Source organism: Macaca thibetana, chromosome 2 (assembly GCF_024542745.1).
Source record: "Macaca thibetana thibetana isolate TM-01 chromosome 2, ASM2454274v1, whole genome shotgun sequence".
Classification (NCBI taxonomy): domain Eukaryota; kingdom Metazoa; phylum Chordata; class Mammalia; order Primates; family Cercopithecidae; genus Macaca; species Macaca thibetana.
In genome coordinates, this window is record NC_065579.1 from 155321993 (window position 1) to 155340950 (window position 18958).

The 18958-nt window shown below is 43.0% G+C and overlaps 1 protein-coding gene across 2 annotated transcripts in view; it reads right to left on the reverse strand.

Moving 5' to 3' along the window:
• The window catches only part of UPK1B (uroplakin 1B), a 31724-nt gene extending 15760 nt beyond the window's left edge, over positions 1–15964 (reverse strand). Inside the window, exons 1-3 of one of the 2 annotated variants that reach the window (XM_050778767.1) lie at positions 15681–15964; positions 3017–3104; positions 1854–2054 (exon numbers count right to left, since the gene is read on the reverse strand). In XM_050778767.1, coding sequence (XP_050634724.1) covers positions 1854–2054; positions 3017–3085 — 270 coding nt within the window. In that variant the 5' untranslated portion in view covers positions 3086–3104; positions 15681–15964. Of the gene's footprint in view, positions 1–1853; positions 2055–3016; positions 3713–15680 lie in introns of those variants that run through there. The other variant, XM_050778766.1, reaches the window with a different exon arrangement.
• Between the last annotated feature and the right edge of the window lie 2994 nt (positions 15965–18958).

Sequence of the window (18958 nt, forward strand, 5' to 3'; positions counted from 1 at the left end):
AGAATTTAGAATCACAGAGTTCAGAAAAAGATGAACTGGATTATGTTGAATATCTAGGGTCCTTCCTAACAAGCATCCAGCCTCATCAGAGGAGAGGCAGCCTCCAAGTGCACAGCGATTTGCCGGGCGTTCTTTCACATGCACCTGCATTCAAAGTACATCGGCTCAGGTGAGTGAAGTGGTACTTGCTGTGTGTGGTAGTGGTGTTGTGTGTGTGTGTGTGTGGGCATGGACACATGGGTGCATGGGCACATGGGTGCATGGACACATGGGTGCATGGGCACATGGGTGCATGTGCATGTGATGCCTCCACATGACAGTGCTGGAAAATTTCTGGCTGGAAAATATCTGAGCAGCAAATGACCTCTGAATCTGGGATGGGGACTGTTTGCAAGAGTTCCATTTTTGCCTTCCTCAGCCTTGCACACACTCTTGGGAGAAGGGGCACTGTGGTCAGTGTCAGCAGGGCAGGCAGGGAAAACTGTCCTCTTTGGGTATGGGAGGCTCTCCGAGCAGGACGCTCTGCCGCCCTCACTACCCAGCCCAGAATAAAGCTCTGGCTGCAGTCAACAGCAGGAACACCTTGAGAGGCCCCAGAACATTTTTTTCCTGTATTAGCTGCTGCCTTGCTCCTTGCCAAGAGCTTTGCTGGCTGCTCATAAAGACGCTCCAGAAAGGAGGCACACAGTGAGGTGTTTCCTCCTTTAGCCCCTTTGCCTCCCCAGCTCACTTCTCCTGGCTGTCAGGCACGCACATGGATGGCCCAAAGTGAGGCTGGGACGCAAGCGAATTTGTCTTTAGGAACACCTGTGTCTCCTCTCCCTTTTTTCCTGTATTCCTTTCCCCACCCACCAAAAGTGGGTACTTTTGCCCTGGAACTTACCCACACTAAGGAACCAGAGAATGTAAATGTTCTGTATTCCGCTGGAACCAGGACAATGGTTAGTTCAAAGAAAGAGTGAACTAAGAAGCACCTTACGTTGCTGGACTGAGTCTATAAAGGGGGAACTGAGGTCCTGCAGCATTTGAATAAAAGGTTTATTTCAGGGGTGGGGCATTGGAGGCGTGTTCCATCATAGTGTGAAACTGCTGCCCTAAGTATTGGGGCAGAGAGTAGGGGTCCAGGCCTAACACTGAGGCTTCTCAGCTCTGCTGCCTGCAAATTTGCTTTCTTCTGCAAAGGCAGGGCATGGTCTTGCTATCTGTGTTGGGGCAGAAGCCTCTATTTGATGCACAGAGGTAAAGCCCCCACAGGCAGGTATGAGCTGAAGGCTAACTCTACAGTGGTGCTTATCAAAGTTTTCTGGGGTCCCTGAAAAGCAGATTGGATAATAATGTGGGGAGTATAGGTATGATACAGAATCATCAACCTTGAGCTCAAAAATCTTTGAAAGCTTATACTTTCTTTTAAAAATGTATGCATATTTTGTATTTTATATCCCAATATATTAATGCCTAATTAATATAAAATGTTTTGAACAACTTATTGCCAAGAGAAAAAATCTAACGAATGAATTCTCACTGTGTCTCTCCTTTGGCCTATATTGCTGCTAGTTGTACCTGGGTGTATGCAGACACCAGCTGTAGAGGCACAATATGGAAAATACTCATCAGGCCACCCCCAGGTGTCTCCCCTTTGGCTTCTCTGTACTGGAGTCTTCTGGACTTGCAATAGTGGAGGGCATTTTTGCCTCCACGTGGACGATTTCACTGCAGGGAAAGTGTTCCCCTCCTCACCCCTCATCTGGTACTTGCTGCTCCCCCACTGAAAGCCAAATCTTTGCTCAGTAAAGAAGAAAGAATCCATTAAAATTGGCTCAGGGAGACAACTCCAGAGAAATCTGAGGTCTTACCGCCAGAAGAATTTTCCTGCTGGACTTCATGATGCCTACGATGCCAAGAACGGACAGGCAGAAGAGGCAGATGCCCACAAATATGCCGATCCAGGCAGCCCCATAGATGTCATCATTGTCAGTGGCTTCAAGCAGTGGGTAGAGGCTGTGTTGGTCAGATACAAAGAAAATGCACTCCGCGGTCAGGGCAATGCCGCAACACTGGGGGCAAATGAAGGGTAGGCTCCATCAGAAGTGCAGCTTTGGGAAAGGGGGTGGAGGGCGGCGAAGGTAAGAGACTGGCTCCCTTTCCTGCACAGACTTTATGCAACTAATCTAAACTCCCCATTGCCACAAAATCAAACAACTACTTCCATCCTACTAACTGGTTGCATACACCCCTTCACACGTTATTCTGTCTATTTAGAAACAGACCCACACAATTTCAGACCATCCACAATGTCCTTGGGGCATGAATCACTCAAACAATGCCTTCTGGTATGAGAATGATCTCCCCCTGCCCCCATGTCATGACCCACACTTCTGGGTTGTAATATTTGAGCTGGTCCTGGTCATATTTATCAATGACAGCTGGGAGGAACCTTGCTGCTTATCTTTGCCAACACCCGCATTTTATAGATGAGGAATCTCGGCCTTGAAAGGTGATGGCCAGAGTCATATGGGGAGTCAGGGGGAGAGCCGGGCCAAGAGCTCTGGACTCCAAAACAAATGTTCTCCTATGCCATCAGACCCACACAGTGTGACCTCTGTATTATTTTTACACCCTGGTACTGGCCTCTGTGTAAGAACAAGAAGATGCAAACATCTGTCCCAAAACACCTTAACAGCAGAGTCCCACGGAAATCGAACCAAGGTGACATAGAAAAGAAACACTGAAGTGTGTTTGTAGTCAGAGTGTTTAGACACTGACTATGGTTGACATGACTCCTTTTAGATACTTATAATTTGAAGTTGAGAGGGAAATATCTATTTTTTCAACCATGATCTTTTGACATATGGTTAAATTCTAGCTAGCATATTTACTAACATATTTCTTAAAATGAAGCAAAAATATAGGAAGCCAGTAATTACAGCATTATTTTCCTTGAAACTCTTACTTTTGATTAATGTAGAGTTATGATTACAGGAAGAGCAGAATTTCCTGAGAAATAAGCATTACTTACACCAATAATCACATTTCCAAAAATCAGCAGGCCCTGGAAGCAACGAACAGTGGAGTCGTCTTTGGCCATCTTCAGGATTTCCCACAAGCTGAAGGCACAGTTGAAAGCATTACCAAATAACTGCTACAGTTTCTGTAACATGAGTAAACCATGCCATTGCATATTGCCTCCTTGTTCCCAAATGAACCAAACCAAAGCCATATAATCCTTGAGCAATGAAGGACATTTGATTATTGAGCTTAGTAATCACATAACTTTTATAGAGAAGGAAAAGAATATAGCCTTCCAGAGCCTGGTCAGTGCCTTTCAGGAGTTCTTTCAGGCAAGGAGTGTGCAGAATGCATCCTTCTGAGTGGTAGACTGAGCCCCGCAAGGTGGAAAGCACAAGGGGTGGACCTGAGGTGGTGATTGGGCAGGGCCAAAGCACACTGAGGGTCACTGGCATAGCCCTCACTGCCCTTGGCCATGACAAGTGGAAACCTGAAGGGTAAACTCATGGCTACAGTTAGTGGTTGGTTCCCATGTGGACTGTAGGTTGCTTTTAAAAACTATCATTTTCTGAATATTTTATTATCTTCAAAGAAATAGTTGGCAAATAGAAAAGTGCCCTGTTGTATATGAGGGGAAGTGAAAAACGGGGACTAGCATTTACTTCCTTGTACCAGGTGTGTGCCACTCTACCAGGTGCTTTGCATGCACACATCTAATTCTCATAACCCAATTAGGTAGAAAAAGAAGAAAAGTGAGGAGGCTCCATTTTGCAGATGAGGAAACTAAAGCTTAAATTGGTCAATTAAGTTCCCTGGGGTCACACAACCAGTAAGTGGCAGAGCTAGGCTAGAGACCTTGGTGTGTGTGGACTCCAGATACTCTAGAGTCCACGCGCTTCACCACAGCCCACAATGACTCCCAGAAACTATTGATAGACTTTGGTGCCATACACAGCTGAACATGGGTCTTTCACCTCCCTGAGGGTTTTCTGGAAGGAACACAAAGGTAAGCATGTGGGTCAATCACTTGGGCTTCTGCACTTGAAGCACCTTGAGAAAAGCAATCTACAGCTCTCAACATTTAATTCATCAATTCATGCATTCCTGCTGTAAATAAAAAGTGTATTAAATGGTTCAATATGCATTTTGAGGCATACAAAAATATGTAAGGGAGATTATTGTATTCTAGGATTTTTTGTGTTAGTAGGGAAACTAAGATGCATTCCCACATAACTATACTACATGTAGTGAGACTAAATATTGTGGGAGTCCTGAGGCGGGAAGACGTAAGTCTTGCAGGATGTGTATGGTTTGATACATAGAGTGGAGGTGGATATGTGTGGGAGTGAGGTGGGGGTGGGTGACATTCAGGTAAAGAGGAAGGGAAAGTTAGGGAGTAGAAACAGAAGAGCAAGGTGCCCACAAGATAGCAAACCAGTCAATTTGGCCAAAGTCCTAGTTTCGTAGGGTGGCAGTGGAAGGCAAACCTTCTATTTGTCTCAAGCCTTGCTAATTTTAACCTCATTGTTACACTGTAAGTATTAACAGCCTTCCGAGTAAGTTTAGACATCTGTAAATATTTTCCTTTGTTTCCTGGGTAGCTGTGACAATTTGAGTTAAAATTTATGAGCATTTTTGGCTCAGAATTTGGCACACAGTGGGTACTCAATTCAAGTTTGCTGGAGAAATGGAAGAATCTGGGCCATTGGGTCTCTGTGTAGTTTCTGTTTAAATGCCATTCATTTCTTTCTGCTTAGAAATTTCATTCATTCTTGCCAGTTATTGTTGCGTGTTAGACTGCACAAATTCCCCCAAGGGGGAGACTTACTCATGTAGCTGGTTGAGTCACATTGTAAAGTTCATTACTGGTATGTACAGACATTATTCCTGACCAGTTGGGTTAGTATCTAAACTAGAGACAAAAGTAAATAGACTGTGAAAGGTATGGGTTCAGATAACAGAAGCATAGAGAGGAAAGGGCAGAAATCAATAGAGGCCAAATTCAGCACCGATATCAACTTGTGCTGATTATGTACCGTGTGAAAGAAGACAATTTCTTCTTTTAACTAATTTATTTTTATTTTTATTATTATTTTTTGAGACGGAGTCTCACTCTGTAACCCAGGCTGGAATGCAGTGGCATGATCTTGGCTCACTGCAACCTCCACCTCTCAGGTTCAAGCTATTCTCCTGCCTCAGCCTCCCTAGTAGCTGGGACTATAGGCGCCCACCACCACACCCGGCTTTTTTTTTTTTTTTTTTTTGTATTTTTAGTAGAGATGGGGTTTCACCATATTGGCCAGGCTAGTCTCGAGCTCCTGACCTTGTGATCTTCCTGCCTTGGCCTCCTAAAGTGCTGGGATTACAGGCGTGAGCCACTGCACCTGACCTCAAGGAATTTAAAGTATGATTACAGCATGGGTTCAAAGCAAAAATGACTGTGCGCATCAAGGGGACAAGGAGGGCTGTGGAGAAGGACAGAGTTAGATAGGCATTACTGAGGGGCTTTACTGGTCCAGAAAGGAACTGCAGGGGCCCTCATCAAGGGAGGTGGCCTGGGTGACTCAATTATGCCCCGTGACTTACAGACTTTTCCAGAGATGACTCTGCCACACAGAGTTTAGTCCTTACAAAGGGGAAAGAGCCAATGAATATTCTGTGGGAGAACTGCAGGAGTCAGAATTAGGGTGGAAAATGCAGATAAAAGTGGGAGAAAAGAAGGAAGACAGGCAGAAACTTGCTCTGAGCAAAAAGAAAAGCATAAATTGAAGAAACCTTAGGCAAGGACATGACAGAAAATGCCAGGCTAAAATCAGGGCTGTGTTTCTTCTGAAGGATCTAGGGGGAGAATCTGTTGTCTTGTCATTGTTTGTATAAAGAAAAGGGGCGGGGCGCGGTGGTTCACGCCTGTAATCCCAGCATTTTGGGAGGCTGAGGTGGGCAGATCACCTGAGGTCAGGAGTTCGAGATCAGCCTGGCCAACATGGCAAAACCCTGTCTCTACTAAAAATACAAAAATTAGCCGGGCATGGTGGCAGATGCCTGTAATCCCAGCTACTTGGGAGGCTGAGGCAGGAGAATCGCTGGAACCCAGGAGGTGGAGATTGTGGTGAGCCGTGATTGGGCCACTGCACTGGGCAACAGAGCAAAACTCCATCTTCACAAAAAAAAAAAAAAAATAAAAAAGGAAGCTTGGAGAGATTAATTTGCCCAAGGCCACATTGCTAAAAAGTGCAGAAGCTGAGACTGCATGAGACTGAAACACAGGTCTGCCTGGCCCCAGATCATTTGCTAAACACTCTACAGTTTATCAAGTCCTGCTACATAGCAAATGCTTTCAGTGGAAATAGAAGCACCTGGAGCGGAGAGACCAGCTACATTTCCCTGCTCAGGAGACTCTACCTTTGTGAAGGTCAGAAACACTAGGCCTTTCTTCACTCACATCTCCAGCTTCTTGTCTCTTTAACCCCTTGATATGATGCTCATATTTGCATACTTCCCCCAAACTCGGTGCTCCACCCATATGCTTTTCCAGAAAACCTGTCTAGATGTATCAAAAATCTACAGCTCATCCACCTACCCCCAAGACCAGAATTCTTAGAAGTAAAAGGTGCAATGTGCAAGTCAATGAGAGGTTAGCATTTCATAGCTTCTACTTGGCCACTTGTATTTTAGACTAGGTTGGTGTCTAGAGGACCTAAAACATTTGCTGCATCCCCCAAATGGCCACAAATGTCAAGAGGGAGCCAAGTGTAGGCTTCCAGTGGCTCACATCATAGTCTAATGTCTGCAGTATAATGGTGACCACACTGGACTTGGCATCAGAATGCCAGAGTTCAAGTCCCAGCTTTGTGTTGTCATTATCATTACTGTGTAAAGTTGGACAATTATTTTCCTTAGTGTCTAATTCCTGATTTATAAAATTAGTAGACTACAACTTGTTAGATGGGGTTGCTGTGATCACTAAATGAGATAAAAGATACAAAAGTAATAGGTAAGCACTCAGATTGTTTACACACATAAGAAACTATTAATTATAATCAGAGGATATTCAGGAAGGGCAGGGTATTGGGTTATGATTTTGTTTTCTGCATCAGTGACCCCAGGGGGATAAAAGGGAGGTTTTAACAGTGACTGGTCACAGGCCAAGGGCTCTTAGATTGAGGAGAAGCAGCCTTCCTTCCACCTTCTCTCTCTTCACTGCACAGGGGCTGCTCTGCTTGAGGGATTGGGAGGCCTTACACAAAGATACCCATTTGTACTTCTTTTTATTTTCATAGATGAATTCATGAGAGAAAAGGAAAAACACTTCCTAGTTGTGCTTGGGGTGAGGCCAGAGTCAGGTACCGAGCTGCACATCCACATGGGAGGGGCCCGCCTTGCATGCCATTAGCATTCCTGAACAGTTAACACTCGCCATTGGGCCTCATCCCTCTGGCTTTGGCCAGCTCTGAGGCTTCTGCCCCAGACTGCGAGGTGATACAGAGATGGCCCCTGAGGTTGTCCTTGTCCTGGGACCACTTTCTCCCTGACACAGACATTACTCAGAGAGGATTCTGCTCTGCTGCCCTTTTGCATTCTTTCCTCCCATTGCCAACCTGTGGAGGGCATCCTTCACTTTATTGCAAGAGTCTCCGAAGTAGGAGGAGGCATTTGGGACCCTGTTTTATTTGTCTTTCTAGGTCCAAAGCGGCATAGTACCTGACATATAGTAGGTACACTCAATTATTTTGCTAAATAAAAGGATAAAGTAAATAAATAAATGTTTATTTGAATAAATGAGTGTGCAGATTAATAATTTGCCTAGAGCTTTGTTGAAGAGCAAGTTAGAGAATATGGTGAAGTGAAACTAATGTGGCCTTTGTATAGACCTGGGTATGAATCTTAGCTCTACCACTTACTAGTTTTGTGGTCCCAAGAAATTACTTAGTCTCTCGAGCTTTATCATCAAATAAGTATGGTAATACTTAACTTCAAGGGTTACTACGAAAATTAAATGAGAATATATGTGAAGTTTTAATACAATATTAGTTACCCAATACTCATTTTGCTTATTTTTGTCTTATAAAGGAGACAGACTAGAGCTAATAGCCCAGTGTTTGGTGAAGGTACCTAAAACCAGTGATTATTTATTATTATTTTTTTGATACAGAGAAACATTTTCAAAGGAAATAGGGAAATATGATTTCAATAGGGAACTCTAATATATGAAACCAGAACAGAATGGTACTTCTCTGGCTGAAACAGGAGTAGGAATCCTGGGCTCACAGAGCATCTTCTCACCAGCTCTAAACCTCCTAAACACATAGCTAGCCCCAGAGCAATTGAAAACTACTATTCTAGAACTAAAGGAAAAGAAAGAAATAGGCAAATTACTGAGCTCAGAAAGCAGTTACCCAAGAAGTAAGAGGACACTCAAGAGTGAAGTTGAAAAACTCTGGTTACAACGTGTAAGCTGACCTTACAAAGTCTGTGTCAAAGACTCCCCCTTGCCCCCCATTCAATGGAAGACGTCTAGAAAAGTCCTGGAAAACTGAGAAAAGTGACTTTACTTTTATAATACGTTAGCTGGATGGATCTTTAGGAAGAGCTGCTTTCCTGGCATGCTTAGAGGAAAGGTGACATAATTTCTACAAAAGGAAAAGATGAGGCCTGGCTGATGTTTAGGGTTTTTTGAAGACTAATAAATGCCTGTGCAAAGGGGTAGAGTAATGCACTTATTTTTTAGGTTAAAAAAGAAAAGCTTTGACACAGTTCCACACTAATGGATATTAAAACAAAAAAAAGACATTAAGAATTTGTTGACCTTTCCAGAGAGGATAGGCACGGAGGAAGAACAAAAGGGAAGGACAAATGGTGACTTCTCTCCACACAGGATATAAACTGTGGTGTTCTCTAGGTCCTGGTAGTACTTTTGCCTTTGTTAATAACTTCTTGAGTTTTGTCTCTGCCTGCGTGATAAAGAAGTATTGTAATGAACACCTTGTGCTGGTTAATTTTGTGTATCAACTTGGCTGGGATATGGTGTTCAGTTGTTTGGTCAGATATCAGTCTAGATATTGCTGTGAAGATATTTTTTAGATGTGATTAACATTTAAATCAGTAGACTTTGAGTAAAGCAGATTACCTTCCATAACGTGGCTGGCCTCTTCCAGTCAGCTGAAAACCTTAAGAGCAAAAACTGATGTTTCCTGAATAAGCAGCATTTCTGCCCTAAGAGGACTGTAACATAGAAACTCTGTCTGGGTTTTCAGTATGCAGATTTTAGCTTTAAGACTGCAACATCAGGCCAGGCACAGTGGCTCACACCTGTAATCCTAGCACCTTGGGAGGCTGAGGCAGGCAGATCACCTGAGGTTGGTAGTTTGAAACTAGCCTGACCAACACAGAGAAACCCCGTCTCTACTAAAAATACAAAATTAGCTGGGCATGGTGGTGCATGCCTGTAATCCCAGCTACTCAGGAGGCTGAGGCAGGAGAATCGCTTGAACAGGGGAGGCGGAGGTTGCAGTGAGCCAAGATTGCGCCATTGCACTCCAGCCTGGGCAACAAGAGCAAAACTACGTCTCAAAATAAATAAATAAATAAATAAATAAAATAAATAATAAAATGCCGGGCGTGGTGGCTCACGCCTGTAATCCCACCACTTTGGGAGGCCAACGTGGGTGGATCATGAGGTCGGGAGATCCAGACCATCCTGGCTAACACGGTGAAACCCTGACTCTACTAAAAATACAAAAAATTAGCCAACCGTGGTGGCTGGCGCCTGTAGTCCCAGCTACTCGGGAGGTTGAGGCAGGAGAATGGGGTGAACCCGGAAGGCAGAGTTTGCAGTGAGCTGAGATTGCACCACTGCACTCCAGCCTGGGCGACAGAGCGAGACTCTGTCTCAAAGAAAAAAAAAAGACCGCAACATCAACTCTTCCCCAAATTTTCAGGTTGCCCACCTGCTGTATAGATTTTGGACTTGTCAGCCCCCACAATCACATCACATAGGTTAATTCCTTAGAATTAATCTCTCTCTCTCTCTCATTCTCTCTCTGTCTCTCTCTCAACCTCTCAACAGGGTCTTGGTGTGTCACCCAGGAGTGCAGGGGCACAATCATATCTCACTGCAGCCTTGACTTCCTAGGCTCAAGTGATCCACTGGCTTTAGCTTCTCAAGTAGCTAGGACCACAGGTGCATGCACAATGTCTGGCTAATTTTTAAATTTTTTGTAGAGAAGGGGTTTCACCATGTTGCCCAGGCTGGTCTTGAACTCCTGTCCTCAAAGTGTGGAACTGCCTTCCAAAGTGTGGGGATTATAGGTGTGAGCCACCATATGTTGCCTCTCTCTTTATGTATCTCCTTTTGGTTCTATCTCTGTTAGAGCCCTGAGTAACACACCATCCCAATTGGGATTGATGTATATTTTTGATAGAAGCACATATGATCATTTTCTGATGTCTCCTGATACCATTTTACCAATTCTCACTGCCAGCCCCTAACTTCTGGATCAGATGAATTAAACATTTTCTGTTTCCATTCCATACAGAGCTTCCATGGTGAACTTTCTCAAGCAGAGGTTCTCAAATGATCCTCCAAAGCACAGATGTTCCATTTGCTGGGACATGTTTTGATGCCAATATTGAATGATTCCAGTCATTTCCTAATTTGAGGAAGAATTACTATCAAAATTTGTCATTTTAAACATTTTCCTCTTATACATTTTTCTTATATTGTGGATGCTACTACCACCTGTCTATGCTAGAATCTAGTTTTTGGTATGAATTTAGGCCAAAATGATCTACTTACTTATTTTAAATTTAGTAGACCAAAATGTTCTGGTATTCCACAAAGATAAACATGGCTTCCAAGTGCCAGCCAGTTAGCCAATCTTGAGATCCATTGTCCTAAAACACAGCTCTGAATTTATATCTCCCCCACTGCTTAAAACCCTTCAAAGGTTCCCTGTAGCCTAAATTTAAAGGAGAGCCCTAGGTCATTCCCTCTACACTCACGAGCCCAGTACCAGCTCCTTCTTACTTCCTATTGCCAGGTGCATCACTTGTCCACCCACTCTCTGTTGCTGACCAGTTTCTTTGAATCCAGATTTGCTCCTGTTCCATTGTGAAAGACCAGTTTATAGTATTTGGCCAGAGTCAACTATTTTATTCTCCATTCAGCCAGTGGAAGAGTGGTTGGACCACCTAAGAGATAAAGTACAAACTCCTCAGCCTGCATTCAAGGCAGTACTCATCCAGGTTCCAAATGGCCTGCCTGCCATTTTTCACTGCCCACCCCCCTTGGTGTCCTGGTCATGCCACCATGCTATGCTTAGGGTGTCCCTGTCTTTGGAATCCCTTCTTCCATTTCTGCTTATCGAACTCTTTACCATCTTCCGAAGCCCAACTGAAAAACCTCTTCTCTCCTCAACTTCCCAGAATTATCCTTCCTTCCCTATATCCCTCTCTCTGCCTTTAGCAACTAGCTCTCCAGGGAAGCTCAAACCATTGTGGATATGTGTTCATGGCTTTTCTTCCATACTAGCCTCTGTCACAGCCATATAGTCTGGTATGTTGTTACGTCTTTTCTTCACCCAAGTTTGTTTAATAAGATATTCTGAACCCACAAAAAATGGATTGCTATCAAAAAACCAATTTGACAAAGAATTGCATTAAAAAGCAAATTAAAAACTTTTAAATTAATTGATGGGTGTCACACTTAGAAGTCAATGACTACACTTTTGGAAGTTTTTGTTTGTCTTAGAAGATATGTAATTTGAGAGAAATTAAAGTGTCATTTATCCTAGGAAAGTTATTGGCCAGGTGCCTGTTCATAGCATGATACATCAGTTCTGGCTGCAAACTTGGAGGCTTTGTACAGGTGAGGAATTTAAGGCTCATAGAGAGGAAGCGACTTGTTCACGATCATACCGTGTTATTAAAAGAGTTAAGATTCAAGTCCAGGTTTCATAACTCTTAACCCAGCCTTCTATTGGGTTTGTCACCAATCATTATTCTTTTTAAGGTAGGGAGATCCACTTCCCCTTTTTGTCTCTTTAAATTAAGAGAAACTCTTGGCCTCCCACCCGTGAGCCTATCCATGAGACTCACTACAAGGTAAGCCAGAAAGGGAGCCACATAAACAAAGCTGGCAGGGAGAAAGCCTTCTATCCTCTTCCTTCATTCAAAGGCTTCCTCACCGTTTACCCTAACTTCGGAATGCCACAACTTGAGACTCACTCCTTCGTTCCTGATTAAAATACAAGCTCATATAAAAGAGGCGTGTTGAGTTTCATGAGCCATCCATATCAATGCCTCATTTATCAGCTCCCTTCTTTTATTTAATTTTCAAAGGGTGAGGGAAGACACCATGAGAAGGAAAGAGACACAAGGAGAGGGTAGAACCTAAAAAGACAAACCTCATAACTTATGATTTGGGGGTTTGGGTCTGTCTCTGTGGTTAGACTGACTTCTAATGATATGATGTGTCCTCCTTCCTGCCTTCTTTTTTAGCCCACAGTTTGTAGAAGCTGTTTTAAATATGTGGTCTTCTGAACCGTCCCCACATTATTCTAAAACAATGCCTCCCTCACATATATTGGATTATTTATCTGGCAGGGGTGGGAAGGAAACCAATGGGATGAGATAAATCTAACAAGTGGAAAGTGGTGGAAGGCAGAGGGCAGAGCAGCAACTGCCCACGTTAGAGATGGAACGCCCCAGACTGAAAGTACGCAACTCACCTAGAAATATTTTCCATGTAAAGGAATAGCCCCTAGGCACCCCGCCCTGTGGGAAAACTGCCCTGTGGCCTGGTACGATGGTGATTTACTCAAATTGCTCAACACCCTGGGAGTTCCTTTGCTTTAAAGAGTGCAGATTTTTAAAAAACTAGAATTATATTTCCTGTTTTTTCTTTCTTGTGCTTTCATTCAGTTTGTTTTCTTATAAAAATTAATCATACCCATAGTGTTGATGTTTCCAGACACATTGAAAAGTTCTAAAAACAATTGGTCACTAAACAAACCAATTTGCAAAGCAGAAGAAAAAGAAGTGTGACTCGCCCAGTAAGCATGAGATCATTTTTTCAAGTTCATTACCTCTTTTCCTCACCCAAGTTTGTTGCACCAGAGAACACACAAACCACACCTCAAACTCTAGTTCATGCTAGAGAAATTTGAATTAACAAAGGAGAAAAAAAAGAAAAGGAAAAATAGGAGAGGAAGAAACGAAGAAACACAATATGCTATTGCCTTAGCCCTGACCCTGAAACTCAGAACAAGAACAGACACTTGCGTGGCTCAGAGTAAAGATGGGTGTGGAGACTGTAGGTCACAACAATTGCTGGTGTGCTTCAACTTAAGGTAGGATAAGTCCCTGGAAATAACAAAAAGAGGAGCTTTCTCCTAGGGCCATCACCCACGGCTCACAGTGCCCATAAGTTTTTCTTGCTTTAAAGCTCAAAACCTGTGTTCACTAATACAGTAGTTAGTAGTTGCGTGCAGTTATTCAAAGTCAAATGAATTCAAATAAAAGTAAAAACCAGTTCCTCAGTTGCTCCAACCACATCTCAAGCACTCCCTAGATACATGTGGTTAGTGTCTATTGTCTAGAACATTTCCCTTATCACAGAAAGTTTTACTGGACAGCACTACTCTTGATTCCTGGTGCTCCCAGTATGATGGGAGTCATCCATCTATTGGAAATCAGGGACTAGCTGTAAGCAATGGCTCAGGAGCACTCAGTTGCATGAAGGCCTCAGGTGTGGGCATTGCCAGAGGGATGCCCAGCTCCAGGAAAGGAGTACTGTGGAGAATCCTTGGGGCAGGGGGACGAGGCGGGGAGGGTGGTGTGTGATGATGGTGCCCCTCACCAATGTGGTCTCTGTCCCAGTTGGCGAATGGTGGCCCATCAAGTTTGTGGGCGGCCTGCATGGCTATCAGGCCCAAATTCCAGAGCATATTTAAAGGCTGACTGGTGTTTACTCTGGTTAAGAACGTAAGCAGGAGAAGTCAAAAAGAAGTTCTGAGTTTTGGCCGGGTGCTGTGGCTCACGCCTATAATCCCAGCACTTTGGGAGGCTGAGGCAGGTGGATCACAAGGTCAGGAGATCCAGACCATCCTGGCTAACACAGTGAAACCCTGTCTCTACTAAAAAATGCAAAAAATTAGCCGGTCGTGGTGGTGGGCACCTGTAGTCCCAGCTACTTGGGAGACTGAGGCAGGAGAATGGTGTGAACCCGTGAGGCAGAGCTTGCAGTGAGCTGAGATCGCACCACTGCTCTCCAGCCTGGGAGTCAGAGAGACTCCGTCTCAAAAAAACAAAAAACAAAAAACAAAAACAGTTCTGAGTTTTTTTTTTCTCCTTGATTAAAGGATGTCTAAGGTCCCCTTTGAATGTAAAAGTCTATGATTCTTCCCAGCAGTTAAAAAAAAATATATAGGTGAGTTGATTTTAAAGACTATTTTATAGCAGAAAACAAAACAATCTGTTGGAGCGAAAGTAAAGTAAGAAATTTTTCTCCTCACTGAAAAGGTTAATAAAAAGAAAATCCACTTCTTCACAGGGTCTGAAAACTATGTAACCTAAATTTTATTTATACTGAAAGTATATATATATATCTATAAAACCTAGCGAGTTATTTCCTGTTGTGCTTAGCAACTCAGGCAAGAAATGGTCAAGAAACATTGTCTTTCATTAAAAGAAGACATTCGAGTTAACAAAACTTCTTTAAAAATTTATTTATATATTTTTAGAGACAGGATCTCACTATGTTGCCCAGCCTGGACTAGAACTCCTCATCCCATGGCCTCAGCTTCTTGAATAGCTGGAACTGGAGGCATGTGCCACTGCAACTGGCTATAAATTCTTAAATGGCTTAAAAATCTTTAAAACTAGTTAGAAGTAGAGTTTTAGGTTTATAAACAAATGCAAACATAAAATAATACTAGCATTATTTGAAACTTAAATTTGTATTTTGTATGAAAATGTCATTAGAACGAAAAATATCTTTATGTCCTGCACATCCTTGTGGAACAAAGAATTGGTAAGGAGTAAAAACAAATTATGTAAAAATAACATTGCATAGATAAAGCTACTTTGTTGACTTACTTCAACTGACACATTTATTAAGCAGAAGTGTTTGCAGAGAATAACTGGGAGTAAATTGCCTCACGCATTTCATTACAAGTTGGCAGGACCAAATGATTTCTGACAAGAAGACCAAGAAACTTTCTCTCTGCTAGCCTGAACGGATTATTCAGAAATGACACGAGCTATTTCGTTAAATTTTCTATTGCTTTTCTGACTCCACAAGGAAATTGGGGGTCTACAAAGGTGTCTGTCTATGTGCGATTTAATCAGGAGATACGGGGTTTCTCAGGTGCTTGGATTTTCTTGTTCTTTCTTTGGGGATATTTCAGGTTGAAAGCAGGATGGCTGCGTAATATCTCCAGAACAGAACAAGACTTATATCAAAGGTTTTAAGAAAGCAATTTGAACAGTTCAAAGTAAAAGAGAACAGGACAGTCACAATACCCTAAATTACAAAGAAAAAAAATGACAGACTTTATGAATCAGGAATCTAACTTCTTCCCCTTTCGCTCCCAGACCACTAGCTTCCCTCCCAGGAGAGCAACCCAACCCTTGAGCCCGCGGGATTCCCTGTAGAGGGAAAGCAGTCTACTCACAGCGCCTCCTCTTTCTGCACACAGGGTGCGGCCCGCTCCGCAGTCTGCACCAGCCCCAGGTGCTTTTCTACCCTCCTGCAATCCTTTGAACCTCCAGGACCAGGGAAGGGTGGTCTGTGATTGGCAGGAGGCACCTCACATGGGCTGAGCTTGCCGCTGCCTGCCCTGCCTCGCTGAGACGGGGGAGTAACCGGAGACTGTCAGTAGATTTCTGCTGCTTTGGAATGTGTGACTCTGACATCTGGAAGTACCTTGACAGCCACACTCATTGCTTTCCTAGATCCCTCCTAGGTCTGGACTTTACTGGAATACAAACTCAGGGCTTTTATTTTGATTTGATTTGATTAGTGTAATTTGATCCTTACTCCTGCTTTTGTGTGTTGAAGGCTTGTTAGTCCTGACTGCTCACAGAGATAATGATATGTGCTTACCTGTGCAGGGCCATGTCCAGCTTTAGTTTCTATAACCCTTGCATATGCCAAATTCATAGCAATAGTCATTGCCCAAGTAATGCTCATACTGTAGGTAGCCCAAAGACCAATAAGGAGCAAGAGATGTGGAAAGAAACAGATTGAGAAAAATTCAGGCAAAGAGAGAGGGCTCAAGTGATTATCTGATGTCCAATTCTTCTCTTCCCTCTTCCTTCCTCCCTTTCCTTTCTCTTCTCTTCCCTTCCTTTCTTTTTTCCTTCTTTCCTGACTTCCGGAGCCATCATGTGTTATACATGGCACCCAGAGCATCATTTTAATGGCTGCATAACCTATCGTAGTATACATGCACCATAGCTTGTTTAACCTGAGTTAGGAGTTGGTAACAGCAGTAATGTTAGAATTTACTGAGTGCTTTAATCAATAGACTTGGGAGTTCCTCAAGGGTCAGCATCATCTCTGTCTCAGGTTAGATTGTTCAGGAGCACACTTTGAGACAAAATTTAGTGTTCAATATATTTATTAGGGAGTGCCCTGAGAGGAACACCCATGGCAGGGACAGGGAAGAAACAGGACTGGGCAGAGAAAGAAGTTGAGCTGCAATATAGGTGGGACAGTCTGAAGCAGTCCCCCTTGGGAAACTCTGGAGGAAGATGGCCTGTCAATGTAGCTCTGCCACTGGGCTCCTCTATCATCTGCCCTTCAATGTGGGTTGCCCTGGGAAGGCAGCTTTCTGTAGCTGAGGCAAGTCCTGAAAGGGGCTGATAACTGGAGGCTGGAGGTTGCAAGTACTCCCAGCAGCAGGGCAAGCTCCCCCTTGAAGGGGACTGCGTGGAGCACCTCTGTGTCCATCACAATGCCTTATTCCTCTGCAGCTCTCCAGGGCCTGATTAGATAAATTATCATATTTCACACAATGGAATTCTGTGCAATGGTTAAAAATGACACCACAGATAAACATTTAATGTCATGGAAATAAGTTCAGTCATTTACTTAATAAATATTTATTGAAAACTTAGGATGTGCAGGCAGTCTTCTAGAGGCTGCAAATGAAAAAGCGGTTTACAAAACAGTTTGTGTAATCTGACACATTTTAATTTTTAAGAAAGTTTACCTATGACTTAAAAAGTTAGGAATAATATACAGCAAACATTAACCAGAGTATATCTGGATGGTAAAATATGGGTGACTTTTACAGTCTTCTATTTTTGCAGTTCGTATGTTTACAAAGGATCTATATTATAATTATAAGAACATAGAAGTTATTAAAAATGTGTGTTGTCCTGGAAAGATTTGTGATAAAGTTGTAAGGAAGCGAACAAGGACATATGAATTTCTATTCGTGTCTTAGGCATTTTATATTCCATTACCATGATTATATGGGGAGAAAACAAAAAGATTTGAAAATCTTCAAAATAGATAATGTGACCACAAACCCAATAACAAGAGACAAGAGACTAGCTAGGAAAAGGAAGATGAGTTTTCGGATAATAACTGCAACTGAATAGATGAGGAATGTCAAATCCGTAATGTATGACAGGCTTATTTCTCCAGTTAATTGATTTCTAACTCTCTTCTGCTAATCCCTGTTTCTCTCTGGCTAAGTGGCTCCCTTAACCACATCTTAACCTGATTCCAAGCACATCAGTGAATTCCCATTACTAATATCTCAGTTCTGTTAGAAACACTTAGATATTTTCCTCCTATCACCACAATTCAAACTGGAGACTCTGGTAGTTTTGGGGAGAAGGTAAGGTCTTTATTAACCCCCCGATTCCCTGTATATGTTCATTTGAGAGGGAAATGATGTCCTGTGTGAGTGGCCAGAGAGAGGCTCTGTCCCTTTCTGTGGGTCATCCCCACTGTCTAGTTCACCACCAGCAGCAGCAGTGTAGACAGGGGCCAGTGCACAGGGCTGACCGAGGAGAGGCCTACTGAACCCCACCAGTTCCCCTAAGCCCCAGAGGGTGCTCTGCCTCATTCATTGGTTTGCAGTCAGTCTTTGTCCTTCAATCTCACCTACCCTCCAGGACCCCAGCTCTCAAGTGGCTGGGTTCTACCTTCTGCACATCTCAGGAACCTAGAACTAAAGGTGGTATGCTTGCGCCCTCTCTGTCAGGCCATACCACTGCACCATCACCCTCCCAAGTTTTTCCTTCTCTGTGGTAGTTCCAAGGCAAGTTAGCAGGCCTGGTGACTCGTGATATTTAACTGGACTAAAAGAATTGGTCCTATATACACACTCAAACTTTTCAATCCTCATGAGGCTTTCCTCTGTCATCTTTGGGGCAAAGAACCACTGGAATGTTTGTCTTCCCTGCATTCCCTAACAGACCCCTCACTTCAAATTGACTTTCCTGTGGCGAGGTAGGGAGTTGTAGTGCAAACTGGGTGGGAAAGAGGTTGCCTCCCTACTGGAAGTTTAGAAAGTGGGTTAATTAATGCCTTTTGCTTTCTCTAGTTACCAATTTCAGGGAAAATACTTCTTAAAACATGATGTTGTCTAGAATATTTTTAACATATAGTAATAGTCCCAGGTACTGCCAGATTTACTCTTCACAATATCCCTTTAAGGTATATACTATTATCCTCCCATTTCACAGATCAGAGAACTGAAGGCTAAGGATGCTAACTGCCCACTGTTATAGAGCCATTTAAAGGTGAGGACTGCAATCAACCTGTCCTTACAGTCTGCACTCTTACTGTTAGAGTGCAGTTACATGATCTGTGTAACTTTTAAAATGGTATTAAAATTTAAAATCACAAATATGATTTTTTTTCTATTAACTGCTCAGTGAGGTTAATAGAGAGTAGAATTTTGTTCCTGGGATATGTAAGAAGCCATCTTCT